General features: G+C 50.2%; 1 protein-coding gene across 1 annotated transcript in view; it reads right to left on the reverse strand.

Annotated features, from left to right (window-relative positions):
* MAP6 (microtubule associated protein 6) overlaps positions 1-15,894 on the reverse strand; it is a 79,963-nt gene that overhangs the window by 15,044 nt on the left and 49,025 nt on the right. The window contains exons 3-4 of the mRNA XM_068989400.1: positions 6,288-6,501; positions 3,460-3,659 (exon numbers count right to left, since the gene is read on the reverse strand). Of these exons, the coding sequence (XP_068845501.1) occupies positions 3,460-3,659; positions 6,288-6,501 (414 nt within the window). The remainder of the gene's footprint in view (positions 1-3,459; positions 3,660-6,287; positions 6,502-15,894) is intronic.

Consider the following 15,894-nt stretch of genomic DNA (forward strand, 5'->3'; position numbering starts at 1 on the left):
TCCTCCCACTCATCATGAAGCTTTCTGATTCTCCATTCCTGGTGGGAAGATTCCTGACCTCCATCTGAGCTCCCCACTACCCGGTCTGTTGTTGCCTTGTTTGGGTTCTCTTATGGCAGTTTCCACACTCCCACGTTAGGTACACGCCAAGACCATCACCCCATAATCCACACAGTGAGCTAGCCCCCAGGGGGTGGAGCCTCCACAATGACCAGATTAAATGAGCATGGGAAGGCATCTCTGCCATCCCTTGGGAGGAGAAAAACCAGAACAGAGTCCTGCAGGTTGATAGGAAGAGGGTGGGGGTCAGGGGCCAGCCTCCCAGCCTGGAAAGGCCGTGCTGGCCGCTCACCCCCAGCAACAGGATATCAAATCGTTACACTACCTTGTTGGCCACTGGGTCTCCTGGTCCATCGTCGCCTTTCCCAACACTTAGCTCTGACTGCTTGCAATTAGTATCTGAGAGGCAAGTATCTAAAAGAGTCAAGCTGTGTTATGGAGGACCCCCAGAAAAACTGCAGGGCACAGCTCCTCTCAGGGAGAGCAGCTCAAATGGCCAAAGGTGGTTCCTTCACCTACTCAGCTGGGCCTTACCAAGGAAATAAGATCAAGAAAGTGGTGTTCGTCTTTAGCATTTATTTATAATTGGAAAAACTGTTTGTTTGTTTGTTTCTTAGCAAGCGCAGACCACAAGCACGGCACAATCAATTGGCTATACATGAATATTTTTGTCATTTTCTTACTAACAGCAGGAATGAAATAGCACCAAAGAAAGGTGTGCGCTACACATACATAGACAATCTGTGGTACGCAACAAAACCCAGGCCACAAAATCGTAATTAGATGCTTCCGATCTGCCTTGAGAGCAAAGGCATCATGGGAGCACCGGCGGAAAAGGGACAGCATTAAGGACCCAACGCACAGCTGCAGGGGTTCGGGTTTGCGGGCGAGTGAAGCAGATCGGGGGGGAGGCTCCAGTCCTCTCTCTTTCGTCAGGGGGGTTCAGGGAACCACAGGGAAGTGTACAAAAATGGGCCGAACAGGCGTTTGAAGCTTGGCCGCCTTCAGAAAGGCGAGACGGAAACACTGCTTGTGAGGCTGAAATCGGTTTCAGTCAGCATGTTTGGGGTGCAGAACAAGACCGACTGAGTTTTATTTGTAAACAGCAGAAATCAAAGGTTTCTTGCCAGTGAAGTGACACATTCAAGAGTCAAAGTGAACTACCAACGGATTTTCTCAGCGGGAGGCTAAAGAGATGGGCAGACTGAAGACGCGAAGAGACACCCTACAGGTCCTGGAAAGCCTCAGGTGGGGCAGGGAGGAAGCTCGGCGCCTGGGGCTGCAAGGGGGCAGGAGGCACTACAGTTTGGACAACACAAACTTGGAAGAGACACAGGGATAAGCCCTATGCACCCTGGTGGTGCTGTGGTGGAACCAGATTTATACACGCTGCCCATCATGGCCGGCTCCTGGTCAGGCACACAGGCCTTGAACAATCGAATGTTGAGGGAGTGGTCCCTTGTGTGATGTAAAGTTTGGTTTACTTGATCTGCAAAGAAAACCAGATGACTATTCTATGGAGAAATTCAAACTGTGGCTAACATCAACAGGTTTGATGAATACCAGATATCTCAAGAGAACGAACGTACGTTAGCAAATTTCCTGGACAAAGTTAAGGTCCTGTTGATGGAGCTCTCTGACATTGTTTAGACCAGCTAGCAAACACCTGAATCAGTACTCAGATCTACTCTAGCCTCTTCCATCGAGGCATCCAAATCTGTGATTCACAAACACTGACACTCACTCACATCGTCTGCCTTCCTCAGTTCTTCATCCTCACAGTTCCTTCTCTGGAACTGCCTTTCGGAAGACGGCAGAAAGGCCTGCCTGGCCCAGGGCTTTGTTTCTGCAGGTCCTGCCCTCTTAGGAAATAGGGCCTGCATAGTGAAGGCTCAGTTAATTTACAAGAGACATATTAATAAGCCCGAAGGGGACGAATAAAATGGTGCAAATGGGGATTTTGCTGCTTGAACAGTCAGAATATGAGAGAGCTTGTGGAGGCTCTATCTCCCCCAACCTGAAGGACCTAAAGGGACTTCTGAGGTAGGGAACTGTGAGGACTTCACTCTTCATCACTTTCAGGACAAAACAAAAGTACTCCTGAAGAGGCCCCGGCAGTTTCAGAATGCTGGCGACAGGAAGCACCCTGCATACATGAGAAATAAAGGGTACCAAGGAACGGACACGGCGTGGGGTTTGCAAATGTAATTGTTCCCGTAGGTATATGGCGTCTTTCCACGACTCCCTGACTAATGCCCACAACACAACTCAAGCACAGCTGGGGTGGCACTGCCACCCCTGGCTGCTTTGGCCACGCAGACGCAAGACACACAATACAGGGAGAGCTGCTTTTCTTCAGGAATGAGGTTAAAACAAAAAAAAAAGCTTGCTAATTACCGAGCAGGGAACACTCCTTGTCTTAGGCTAAGTCACAGAAATCTCCCAGAACCTGAAGTTCAGCACGTTCCATCCTCTCCAAGAAACAGGGCAAGAACAGTCCAGGCAGGGACACAGTAGCCGCTATGTCTGCTCCCTGCTGTGTGTTTCTCAGAAGCAAGAAGCCACATTCTAAATACACTATTGTTACACCTTGAACTTCCTTCCTCCAGTCCCTTTAACCAGTCACTTTGCAAAATCAGCAGCACTGGATAGGTTGGGGGTTAACAGGAAAACAGTCTCATTTCTGTCACCTTCCTATGATGTCTGGAGGGTACCTATGACACCTAACTATTTTGCCCTGGCGTCGTTTTGGTCATCATTGGCACATCTCTTACTCAGCATAGAGTTTAAAGCCTACTGGTAGGAAACTAAACGTAGTTATCTGTTTCAAGCAAAAGAGTCTATGAAAAAATTACTTAACAAACACAACGCATTTTATTGAGATTAAGGCCAAAAAACATTTTTTTTTAAAAAATATTTCCACAAATCTTGTCAATTGCTGAAGCCCAGGTCAGGCTTCTATAGCACATGATAACTGCGAATTTTGGAGAAGAACACCTTTTACCTAAGTTCAAAATTGATCACCGGCGCAGATGCTGGGGAGGAACAGGAGGAGGATGCCCCACATTCATGTCGAAGTATAAGGGCAGTTCCTCCGGTGTCCTCCGCCTGCCTCACCAGGCGTACCTGCCCCTGCCCGGAGGGAGGCACTGCCCTGCAAGTCAGCCGCTGACGGGTCCAGGGGCCCCGTGGCGTGGCCCTGTCTAGATCTGGACAGGAGGCAGGTCGCCTGGTCTCTGAAATAGGATCCCCCTGCTCAGAGAAACCAAAGAGCTCCTAGAACACTCAGGACCCATGCAGACGGGAAGCCTCTAATCAATTTTGTGGCCTTTTTTGTTGATTAGTGAAGGAAAAAAAAAAAAAGGGAAGAGAAGAAGAAAGAGAAGTGCAGTGCATTACTCTTTAGCCTCAGCCAGCTTATTGTTCATCTCCGCGCTCTGCTCCTTGTCGGCGGTGGGCGGGGTGGCGCGCGCACCCTCCGCGCTCTTCTTCTTGGATGCCCGGCCCGACGCCCCCTGCTTGTCTTTGGCCTTCCTCGGGGGCTTATGGCTCACTGAGGTCTTTTTTGGTTTGGAACTCTGGAGACTAGGTTTCTCCACCTGCACAGAGAGACAGACAGACCGCAAACAGAAACACAGAAGGGGCGGGATTTGGAGGGAGAATTTAGAGAGATGTGATTAGTGAAAAGATAACCTTAATGAAAGCACAGGACTCTGAGAAGCATGGCATGTAAAGCCCCTTTGCTGATGCCTGGTCACCTGGCATCTCTCACTTGGAGCCCCTGGTCCCACGGTCTAGCTGCCCACTTTCTAGCTACTCTGGCTTCTGATGCCAGCTCTGGCCCCCATTCCTCCTCAAGGCACTGGACTGTATTTCTGGGCTGCTGCCCCTCCCCGTGGGAAGATTGTACCTCACTATCCTGCTCAACTCAGGCAGGCACGGGAGTGGCTTTAGTCAATGAAATGTGAGCTGAGGTGAGGATTCCCCCTCCAGACAAAAGGCCAGGAGTCGGCCCACGCTGCCCAACCTACTCCTTTCCTCTGCCGCAGAGAGGCTGCTCCTCACCCTGAGTTTCAGCCTGAAGGGGTGTGGACGTGGAGAGCTGCAGCCCACCCATGGTGGACACATGGTAATAAGAAATCAACCTTTGTTGATGGAAGACATCAGGATTCTGGTCTTTCATTCACAGCAGCAGCTCAGCTGATCTTCCCTGTTTCCGAGCTCCGGGGAAAGGACGTCCTCACTGAGAGGCTTGGGCGGGCAGTCTCGCCCAGTGAGGCCTTCAGCGTCCCCTCCTTCTCCCTGGCTGGCTCCCCAGATGGTCTTCTCCAGAGCTGCCGTTCAAGCCCACTTCACTCTCCCCAAGCTTTCTCTGTTAGTTCTTCCCTCCGATTCCTAGAAGATGGCTATGGCTTCTCTTTCTCAAGAATTCTGGGCCACTGGATATGGTCCCCCAATATGTTACCCTCCTCCCATCCATCTCTGGATTTCCTTTCCCCAATCTTCCCTCCTTCCTCCACTCGAATCTTTTGTCCAGAGCCAACCCTACATCTCAGTCCCACTTCATCTGTAGAAGGGGGACAGAGATGAAGTGGGGCCTCACCAGCTGGGTCATCCACTCAGTGAGGTTCAGGGGCTCTCAGTCACTGTCAACCTATAAATAAAATCATCCTGGCTTGCCTAGGCCTGAGGGCTTTCATGGAATATGGAACCATTAATGTTATAACTGGAATAGTCCAGGCAGACTGGGTTGGGTAATTCCCTTACCTGTAAACCAGTGGTCCTGGACCAAAGAGGAAACTCCGCTGGACTGCAAGACTTTAGGTCAAAGCAGAGCAAAGGCTACATAGGTTCTCAGACTTTTTCTGCTATTATAGAAAGGAGAGCTGATATTTTCATGATTCCATGTGGCTTGATATCATATAATAAGTTATGGCATGTGTGATTCCGGCCTCAACAGCAGAATCCAACAGGCTTTTCCCCTCTCATGATTGCACATAGGGATACAAATAAGGCAAAGCATTGTTGGATGGCATCACCGACTCAATGGACATGAGATTGAGCAAAACTCTGGGAGATGGTGATGGACAGGAAAGCTTGGTGTGCTATAGACCATGGGGTCACAAAGACTCAGACATGACTTAGTCACTGAACAACAACAACAACAACAATTGTCTTCATAGGAAAACACCTGAATCCACTGTATCTTACTTAGAAACGAAAATCATTCACAAACTGTTCATCATAGTAACAGATTACTTGGAACACTTCTTGCAGCTGATGTGACAGGTGTGTTCTGACAGACTAAGGATTGCTGCTGGATGGAGGGAAAGGATAAGAAAGAGCAGGTGATTTTCAGGGACTCAGGAGGTGAGAAAGTGTCCAGTGATTGGAGCAGAGGATGAGGCAGGGGCTGGGTGGGAAAGAAGTCAGGCGAGGATGCCCCCATGTCTGGGCTAGCCCTTCAGGGGCAAAAGCACAGTTATTTTAAGACAAGGGGGTTTAGGGCCCAGGTGAGATTTTCTACCATTTCTTTCTGAGTTTCTCAAAATCAGAAGCTAGTTCTCTGGAAATCTAACAGTTTTTAAGCTGTTTTCATTTTAGGTAATGTGTGCTCAGCTGCTCAGTTGTGTCCTACTCTTTACGACCCCATGGACTGTAGCCCAGCAGGCTCCTCTGTCCATGGGACTCTCCAGGCAAGGATACTGGAGTGCGTTGCCATTTCCTATTCCAGGGGATCTTCCCAGCCCAGGCATCAAACCCTCGTCTCTTGAATCTCCTGAATTGGCAGTCTCCTGAATTTACCACTGACCCACCTGGGAATCCCTGTTTTAGGTAATGTTCCTTTAGAAATTTCCTTTTGATTTAGCAAAGGTTGGGCTTCCCTTGTGGCTCAGCTGGTAAAGAATCCGCCTGCAATGTGGGAGACCTGGGTTTGATCCCTGGGTTGGGAAGATCCCCTGGAGAAGGGAACAGCTACCCACTTCAGTATTCTGGCCTGGAGAATCCCATGGACTGTATAGTACATGGGATTGCAAAGAGTCGGATACGACTGAGCAACTTTCACTTTCACGGTAAGAAGCCACTCTGTCTCTATATGCTAAGACGGAAAGAAGGGACTTTAGAAGGTTAAGGACCAGAGTTGGCAGTAGCCCTGCCCCCATCTCTGCTACCATTAACCCCTCCCATGTCAGACTGCTGATGGGTCCCCAGAAGATCTGTCTCACCTTTGGAGGTTCCTTGAATGGCTCGCTGTAGAGGCTGCGTATTCTTCTGCGATCAATGACCTTATTGTCAGCTGGGGTTGGCTTATTGGCCTCCCCTTTGAATTGGGCACTGTAGCTGGTCTCATGAGCCATCTTATCATCTGGGGGCTTGTACTGGGGCTTGGCTTTTATGGGTTTCACAGGCTTGATGTCCGTCCATGCTCTGAATTCATTCCTGCAAATCAAAGAAAAGCTAAGTGATTCGATACATCCTCTACCTGGCAGCAGGGCCTTCTCTCAGAGCTGCAAGCACAGCAAGCTCTCTGTTAGTGCCTGTTGTTCTGACTGATGTGTGGCCGAAGAGTGAACTCTCTCTCCTCTTGCATAAATGTAAGCATTCCTTCTGGCCCAGTCAAGGTAGATTGTGGCAACAGCAGTAGTACCTCAGAGAAAGTGTGCAGGCTCCCAGCTCCCACTGCGTGATCATGGACAAGCAGTTCTAATCTTTGGGCCTCCTTTTCACAATATCTAAAATGAGGCTGAGAAAAAAAAAAGATAAAAAACGAAGATCATGGCATCCGGTCCCATCACTTCATGGCAAATAGATGGAGAAACAGTGGAAACAGTGTCAGACTTTATTTTTTGGGGCTCCAAAATCACTGCAGATGGTGACTGCAGCCATGAAGTTAAAAGATACTTGCTCCTTGGAAGAAAAGCTAGGCAGCATAGTAAAAAGCAGCCAGCAAAGGTCCGTCTAGTCGAAGCTGTGGTTTTCCCAGTGGTCATATATGGATGTAAGAGTTGGACCATAAAGAGAGCTGAGTGCCGAAGAATTGATGCTTTTTAACTGTGGTGTTGGAGAAGACTCTTGAGAGTCTCTTGGACGGCAAGGAGATCCAGCCAGTCCATCCTAAAGGAAATCAGTCCTGAATATTCATTGGAAAGACTGATGTTGAAGCTGACACTTCAATACTTTGGCCACCTGATTATGAAGAACTGACTCACTGGAAAAGACCCTGATGCTGGGAAAGATTGAAGGCAGGAGGAGAAGGGGATAACAGAGGATGAGAGGGTTGGACGGTGTCCAAACTTGATGGACATGAGTTTGAGCAAGCTCCAGGAGTTGGTAATGGGAAGCCTGGTGTGCTGCAGTCCATGGGGTGGCAAAGAGTTCGACATGACTGAGTGACTGAACTGAACTGAAAATGAGGCTGAAGACTCAATCTTCAGTCACTTATGAGTTCAGCACATATGACCCAATGCTGCTGTGTGTGAGGTGAGAGAGTTGTGACTGTTACATGGACGGTGTACCCAGTAGGTTGTGGCCAAACAAAAAATGCCAGTTCTGTTCCTTCCTTTGTGTGATGAAGACATTTTGTAAACCTGAATCCTTAAAGTTTATTCCTCCCTGTGATAGCAGAGGGCTTGATTTTTGTGTGCTGTCTGAAACTGAACAATCTCAATCACTTTAGATGAAAATCCTTATGAAATGTCTAAATGCCTGCAGATCATAAGCGAAATGTACTGAGCACAACTGGATGTCACCATGAGGACTTGTGTTGGGATATATGATGTACCGGAGAGTCTTGGTGGGGCTGGTGTAAATGGCTGTTGGTTCTTACCCCCAGTGATCCCCATCTGCTGCTTTTTACAGTCAGTGTGTCAGGCTGCTTGCTCATAGCACTCTCTCTCCTGGTTTCTGATCTGTTACAGGACTGGAGAGGAGATGGTGACAATGTTCAAATCAGGGTGAAATTAATATCACTGCTGATGGAGGCCACTGGGTCTGTCCTGTTTGTTGAGTGCAAGACATCGAGTGCCTAAGCTCTGTGGCTCTGAGGTTTTTATCAGGTTTCCCTTCATCTGGGGCTGTGAGAAGCTGGGGGAGAGGAAGAGCCAGTGTACGACTATCTGTCGAGTTAGGTCCTCCAGTGCCCTCCCTCATCCTCATGGTAACTCCTCCTTCGGGGCTCAGATGTGAGTGCCACCAACAAGAGGCCCCAGGGGACAGTAGAGAGAGTGCTCAGACTGTGATGGAGACACACGAATTCTATCCCTCACTCTACCTCTAGGTAGCTGCCGAGCAGGTTGCTCCCCTCCCTGAGTCTTAGTTTCCTCATTTGTCTGAAAAAAAAGGCTGACCAGATGATTTCTTTATAGTGTCCTTCAGGCTCTGAGGCTCTCTGAGTTGCTACAGTTGATTTGGCAACACTGAGCTGGTCATTTGAGCTCCCGAGGGGCACAGGCTCACGTGTGAACAGAGAGACTACAGTTTTTTAAGAGACCTTCCGCAAGCTTCAGGCTCACCTTTCCAGTGCAGCTGGGACCTCCACCTAGATGCCCCCACCAACTCAAACTCAGCGTCCCTCGAAGCAAATCATTCTGTCTCCCCTGCCAAGTCGTCTTTTCTTCTTGGATTCCCTCGCTGCTCCTTCTCACTCACTCACCCACCATTCATTCATTCATTCATTAAACATGTACTGAGTGCTTAGTTCTGCTTAGGATGCTGAGCTCAAGGCGTGGGAGTGGGAGGGATGGGAGGACAATAAGGGAGCCTTCGTGTAGAAGGGTCTGGGAGCACAGGGGAGGAGCTCCTGGGCCAGGTTGGGAATTGAAGGACAGGTTCTGGAGGGCATCACAGAGGTTGGTGGGAGCTGACCGAGAGAAGGGGTGGGTTCCAGGTAGGATGAGGAGCACACAAAGAGGCGCAGCCCCCCAGGGGGATGCGTGGGAAGCTGAGGTGACAGGGCTGAAACCTGGCGGGGACATGAGAGGCTGGTAGGTCATGAAGTTCCTGCCAGTCTGGCCGAGGGGATGGTCTGGACTGTAACAGGGAGATGCCAAACGAGTTCAAGGTGAATGTGGCCAGATTCCTTTTGGGGAAGAGAACTTTGGAAGCGGTGTGAATGGGGACAGAGTGGAGGGGTGGGGCTGGAGGCCAAAAGGGCTGTGCACGGAGCTGGGAGGAAAGCAGAGGCCTGAATTGGGAAGGTGGGGGGTAGGCTCGGAACACAACGCCGAGGGGATGGGCAGGACTTGAACTCCATTAAGCTGGGGGAGGCCAGGCTCAGAGAGAGATCTGGGGGTTTGTGGGATGGGGTGAGGAGATATTACCTATGAGCCAGGGAACCTTGGAAGAGAGGGGATTTAGGAGGAGGGTTGAGACCCTCCTGATTCTGTTAACGACAACACCTACTTAGCTTCTAGAGAGCTTTTTGATTCTCTCCTCTTCCCTGCTGCTGCTACTGCTGCTAAGTCGCTTCAGTCGTGTCCAACTCTGTGCGACCCCATAGACGGCAGCCCACCAGGCTCCCCCAGTCCCTGGGATTCTCCAGGCAAGAACACTGGAGTGGGTTGCCATTTCCTTCTCCACTCCTCTTCCCTACACCTCTGTAGACTCAACCCATTACCACAACCTGACTTCTGAGCCATTCTGCCTCCACAACAGGCCCAGCTCTGGCTTGGGTTGTAGCTGGGTCTCTGATCACTATTACCTGCCTGAGGTGCCAGGCCCTCCCTCCTTCCTTCCACCCTCAGTTCCAAAGCCCTGATACTTGGCCCAGGTCTCCCAGTAGCCAAAGCAATAAGAACCTGGCTCCCGAAATATGATGGCAGAAACCTGGGTTCTCTGCTCCCACCTCTGCCTGCTTGCTACAGAATGAGGGCTGAGGTAGGTATACACCAGCCCTAAGCACTGTTTCTGGGTCATCTCTCCTAGGCCGGGCTTCGCAGCTTTCTCTCTGCAGTGGCTGGCAAAGGTCTCACTGTGAGCATTATCAATGGGATGTGTCCTTGAGCGGACAGCTCAGTAACCCTGGTCTTGAACAACTTTGGTGCATCATCTCTATGTGGGATGTGTTAATGAGTCTCATAATAAGTTCACCACAGTTACGACAGGCTGTTAGGTTTAAACCCAAATTTTATTACCTAGAACTTTCTTTGAACACTCCACAAAGCCTTCCCCAGCCACATGGAACAACTAATCATATGTCAAAAAAAAAGAATTACGTACCATTCATTTGTTACCTCTTATAAGCTGGAAGATTGTTTTTGTATATTTTCTATAATCCTTACAATGACTTTGAAAGGAGGTAGTAGTATTTTTCCTTTTATGAAAGAGGGTCACCAAGGCTCAGAGAGGTTAAGTGGCTTGCATAAGGCCACACAGCTGGCAAACAGCAGAGCTGATTCTCAGCCCAGGTCAGTTGGGCCCCACAGCCCACCTCCTTCCCACTGCACTTGGAGAATGTTCTGGAGCTGCAGCGTGCCCGAGTCCCCTGCCTGGGTAGGGTTGGGCCTGCTGTCTGCAATGCCCTGGAGGCTTTATATGATGCAGACTGGACAGAGAATACCTGTGCTCCTCTGGCCCTCAGATGCTCCACCCAGAGCAGTGTGGGCCACACTCCCAGGTCAGTCACATCTAGTGTCTCTGGCCGTGAGTTTCATGGTCCCGTGTCAACATCAATTCCGCTTTCTGTGCAGCTAGATTCCCGCGTGTTCATACACTCATTCATTTGGCATTTGCCAGACTCCAGCCATGACTTGGCACGTAGCCCACAGAGAGGAGGAAGCCAAGGTAGAGGTCTCTACAGTTAGTGAGTCAGGGTTTGTCCATGCGGGATCCCAAGAAAAACCAGAATGAAGCAAATGGGACAGAGTCCAGAAGGAGAGAGGGGAAAAGATGCTCTGTTCTAAGGGCACTGAAAGATGCGGATGGAGAAGTGGGTGGGGGGAATCGGGCAGCAGTGAGGTGTGTGGGACAGGTTCAGAGGGCAGGTGACACGCTCAGGGAGTGGGCGGCTGGGGCTCTTGGAGGGACGGCAAGGTGTTTTGGTGGGCACCTGGAATGCCACATCAGGATGCTTGTTCGAGGCCTGGGGAGCCACTGAACACTGCTGAGTGAGCTGACTCATGGTTCCTATTCCTCCACTGATAGTATCCCCTCCTTGTGGACTGTCCCAGTTTTATTCTTCAAGGCCCAGTTCAGCGCTCTCCTCTTCCAGGAACCCCCTCCTGGATTTCTCAGTCCAAAGTCTCCCAGTTCTTGGCTCCTGGGCCCTCTACTGTACTGTCTGACTCTCATGATGCTTTAATTCTTTCATGATTCTATTTGTCTCTCTTGAGAGAAAACTCAGAACAGAACTCTCCTTCAAGTCCAGTCCCATTTGCATGGCTGTAGAGCCATATTCTTTACCTTTTCCTATGGCAGACTGCAGGTTAGCGGTCTGGCTGCGTGAGGACCCCAGTCCCCACCTCCCTGCCAGGGCCCTTCCCTCACCCTGGGGCATCATTCAGAGCCATACTCCATGTCTTTCCTATATTCTTCGTTAAGACTGAAGGGTTTGGCATTCAGTAGGCATTTACTAGAAACAGCTGTTAGTGGAGTTCCTTTCTGGTCAGCTCCTGGCCCTCCTCTGAGCCCCTCCTGTCCACCCAAATGGGACAGTGCTTGCTCCTTGGAGACAAGAGAACATTGGAGACTTTGATCTAGTGTCCATCATGCTGAAATGATGACGGCCTCACCAGTGTGGCTCCTGCCCTCGCCAGAGGCCCTTTGTACCAGGTACCAAGCTCTGTTACCTGTGTTTCCCTGCTGCCCTGCAAAGCACAGCAAAACATCCAAGAAGTATTTGGAGGATCAAAGAAAATCAAGTGTTCTGTTCTACTGCAGAGACTTGTGAAGGCTGCTTATATGTAGGGCTTCTATTATTACTTAAAGCGTTAGTTGCTCGGTTGTGTCTGACTTTGTGATCCCATGGATCGTATCCTGCCAGGATCCTCTGTCCGTGGGATTTCCCAGCAAGAATACTGGAGTAGGTTGCCATTTCCTTTTCCAGGGGATCTTCCCAACCCAGGGATTGAATCTGGGTCTCCTGCATTGCAGGCAGATTATTGCTTAAACCACCTCCCCTAAAACCCATGAACTGCAGGTCTTAAGTCCTTGTTGGGAAGTTTCCCTTCCTAGGGTGAACATGTGAAGTCACCCAGCTTGCATAGACTCCATCCTCCCTAGATGGATGGGAGGCACCCAGCACCCTGCTGAGTGCCCTGATAGGAAAGGGGCTGACTGGGGGCAGCAGGAGCAGCCGAGACTCAAGGCAGGTAAGGAGAAGAAGACTTAAGAAACACTTGCCCAACACCTACTTGTTAAAAGGCTGAGCCCTTTAAGCATCTAATCCTGCTTTAGCTTGTGAACACCCTGAGCGGTCACTGTTATTCACCCCATGCCGAATATGAGGAACTGAGCACACAGCAAAGGGAAGGAACGCCAAGTCAGTAGAAGCTGGTATGCGGTGAGGCAGTTACTGGACCGCAGTCTGCCTGACTCAAAGGCCTTCTTGTGTCTGCTTCCCTGCACTTGGCGATGGGTGTGTAACCCACTTCTGGCTCCTGGCAGTAAACACAAGAAAGCACTGCTTTTCAGGCCATCTGGTGTGCACTGCAGCAAGGCTCTGGGTAAACTTGGAGGGTGTCCCCCCCCATCTGCAGGCTGCTGCCCTGGCCTCCTGGAGTGGTTCCTCATCCACAGTGTTTCCTGTATCAGGATTAAGGAAGTCACGGGGACAGGATGATCCAACCGCGTTGCCGAGGGCCCCCTGTGCCTGCCATAGCAGACCCCCAGATGGACCCCATTACTGGAGGGTCAGTGCATGACTGATGTGCTAATAATCCCTGAAGGGGCAGAGAGGGTTTGGGACTGTGATGTCTCTCTGTGGTGGGTCAGCTGCACAGAGAAGTGGCTCCACTTCTGTGTTCAGATCTGGGCTTAAGGGCTCCTTAAAGGACTCTGCTGATGGCTCCATGTGCTAGGAAAACCTATGGAGAAAGCCTCGGCTGGTCCCCAGGCTCTAGCCAGGGATGCGTGCTGTCTCAGGGGGACTCAGTGGACAAGATTTTCCTGACCTGCTCCCTCATGACCTTTAAATCCCAGCCCGGTCATGTCCAGAGTGGCTGCTGAAGCAGGGCTTTTAGATCGTGCTAACGATGAGATGGCTGGATGGCATCACTGACTCGATGGATGTGAGTCTGAGTGAACTCTGGGAGTTGGTGATGGACAGGGAGGCCTGGCATGCTGCGATTCATGGGGTCACAAAGAGTTGGACACGACTGAGCAGCTGAACTGAACTGAACTGAACCAGGTGAAGTTTTTAAAGGGTTCACCAGACACCCTACCTTCACCTTCTCCTGTCCAGCCCTCTGCCCACCTCATCTGGGCCCTCAGCACCTCTTCTCTCTCCCTGGACCTAGCATCGGCATCCTGGTCCCTGTCTCCTCATTCTGACCCACATGAGACATGCTGCAGGGTAACCCTGACTCCAGCTCAGCTGTGGGCACACTGCTCCCCTCTGGAAACACCTTAGCTGTCCCCAGGGTCCTGAAGGACCAAGTTCCCAGCTGAGGGCCCTTCTGATTGCCACACGTCATGATTTCTCAGGATGATATGCAGGGCCCTATGATGTGGCTGAGGTGACCCTTCCAGCTTCCTTTATCTTCATCTGCTCCATCACTGAGTGAGCGTTTTCTGCATGCCAGGCACCTTGTAATGCCCTTAGACTGTGCTGTCCTATGCAGTCCTCATAGGGACCCTGTGCCTGGGAGGACGCCATGGCCCCATATCCCCAGACACAGACTGTGCTCTTCTGCCATGCTGTTCCCCTTCCTGGCATGCTATTCCCTCCACACCTCCAGTCGCTGAAGCACTGCATGACCTTCCGTGCCAGGCTCCAGTGTGCTCCCCTCTAGGGAGTTCCCAGGTTCACTGCTGAATCCAGCCTGCCTCCTCTGACCTTCACCTCTTGGTAGCGCTCACTGTGCTCCAGCTTGTCCTAGGCTCCCTGTGGAGACATCTTCCTTCCCTCCCAGACTGTGCCTCTGCTGAACGTCAGGACTGTCTCTCCATCTGTGTGTAACCCTCACTGTGCCCTGGAAAGGGATTCAGAATGCCACCCCCATCTCACCCCTGTGAACAGCTGAACATGAAGTCCCTGGGTTGCCCCCGCTAGGGAGGGGAGATAAAGTTGCTACACAAGCATCTCATGGCCTCTATACCACTTCTCACAGTATGTCCACAAATTCCTCCACACTCTTAGTTAGTATCAGTGTTAGTATCAGTCGTTCAGTCATGTCCAACTCTTGGTGACCCTATGGACTGTAGACTCCTCTGTCCATGGAATTCTCCAGGCAAGAATACTGGAGTGGGTTGCCAGTTCCTTCTCCAGGGGCTCTTCCCAACCCAGGGATCGAACCCAGGGTTCCTGCATTGCTTGGGTTGTGAGAACCTGAAGGAGAACATTTTGCAGCCTTCACTAGAGGTAGGAAAGCCTCCGATGCAGCAAAGTTGGTTAAGAAATGACGTGCCTCGGGGCATGGTCACAAGCAGAAATAAAGAAACTCAGGCACTCGCGGGAGAAAATGATGCCTCAGTGCACACAGCACATGCAGGGCTCAGGGAAGCACAGGTAGGGAGGTCAGGGAGGTGGGAACAAGCACAGAAACCAGAGGAGAACAGAGATGGTGGTTCCATGGCAAGAGTGCAGGCTGTAGAATTAAATAAACTGGGGTGCCATCTCAGCGCTCTCCATCAGTCTCTCATCTGCTCTGCAGCTTAGTGAGCTCATCTGGAAACTCTTGGACAGGGCCTGTTTCACAGGATTGATGAGGGTTTATATGAGAATGCATTAGTTGTAGAAGGCCTGAACATCAGAATTACCAAATCTATGGTGGATAATTATATATTACTGTATTTGGTTTTCATTAGACAGTCACGTGTTCAAGAAAAATGATGGCACGTCTTCTCCATTCCAGTCACGGAGCTGGAAACACAGTGTGAAAGCCAGATGCTGCTTCTGCCTCACTGACCTTGCAGTCTAGTGGGGAGGTCTAAACAATTACACAGACATCAAACATCCGTCAAGGCTATTGTTTTCTTCTGACCACTGCAGTCAACGTTCCAGTGCCCGAAATGCACAAAATGTGGACAGAAGCTCCCAGTGGCGATTTCATTTTGTTTCAAATGATTCATTCTGAATGCATTTCATGTTAAACTCAAACAAAGTGGCATTCAACGAATGCCGTATTAATCGAATCTCCAATACTGAGGGTCCACTATAAGCAGATGTTCACTTCTTAAGGCCTTGTCCCACTTAAGCACATTTTCCTGCAGTGATTCCAGTGGAGATATTGAAAGAGCAATTACAGAGGGAGAGATGGAAGACAGGCGGGAGCTGGGTGATTGATGAAGCCAGGTCCCGAGTGAGGAAGGGGGAGGGAAGGCGTCTGGGGAATGCAGGGAGGATTTGGCCTTGCGGAGACATTGTACAAGAAGAGAATAGAGGCTAGCCCTTCGTTTCTCATGTGGAAAAGCCTGACGTTTACAAGAAACAATGGAAGAGAATTATAGAAGGACAGTTTTATAGCTGCGAATAATATCTACATGCATTAATCGGTATAAACCACTTCTTAGCAGAAGTGAAAGCAGAATAATAGATTATTGCCAACTACAATCAGATATAAATTCTACTTCTCTGCCCATAAACTCAGATTTATTCATTATGTGTCCTAAGTCCTTGGGAAAGAGAATTCTTTCTCCATTCTCTTGACAACGGAATTCTCAACCACATTCCTCGAC

Source organism: Capricornis sumatraensis, chromosome 16 (genome assembly GCF_032405125.1).
Source record: "Capricornis sumatraensis isolate serow.1 chromosome 16, serow.2, whole genome shotgun sequence".
NCBI classification, from domain to species: Eukaryota; Metazoa; Chordata; class Mammalia; order Artiodactyla; family Bovidae; genus Capricornis; species Capricornis sumatraensis.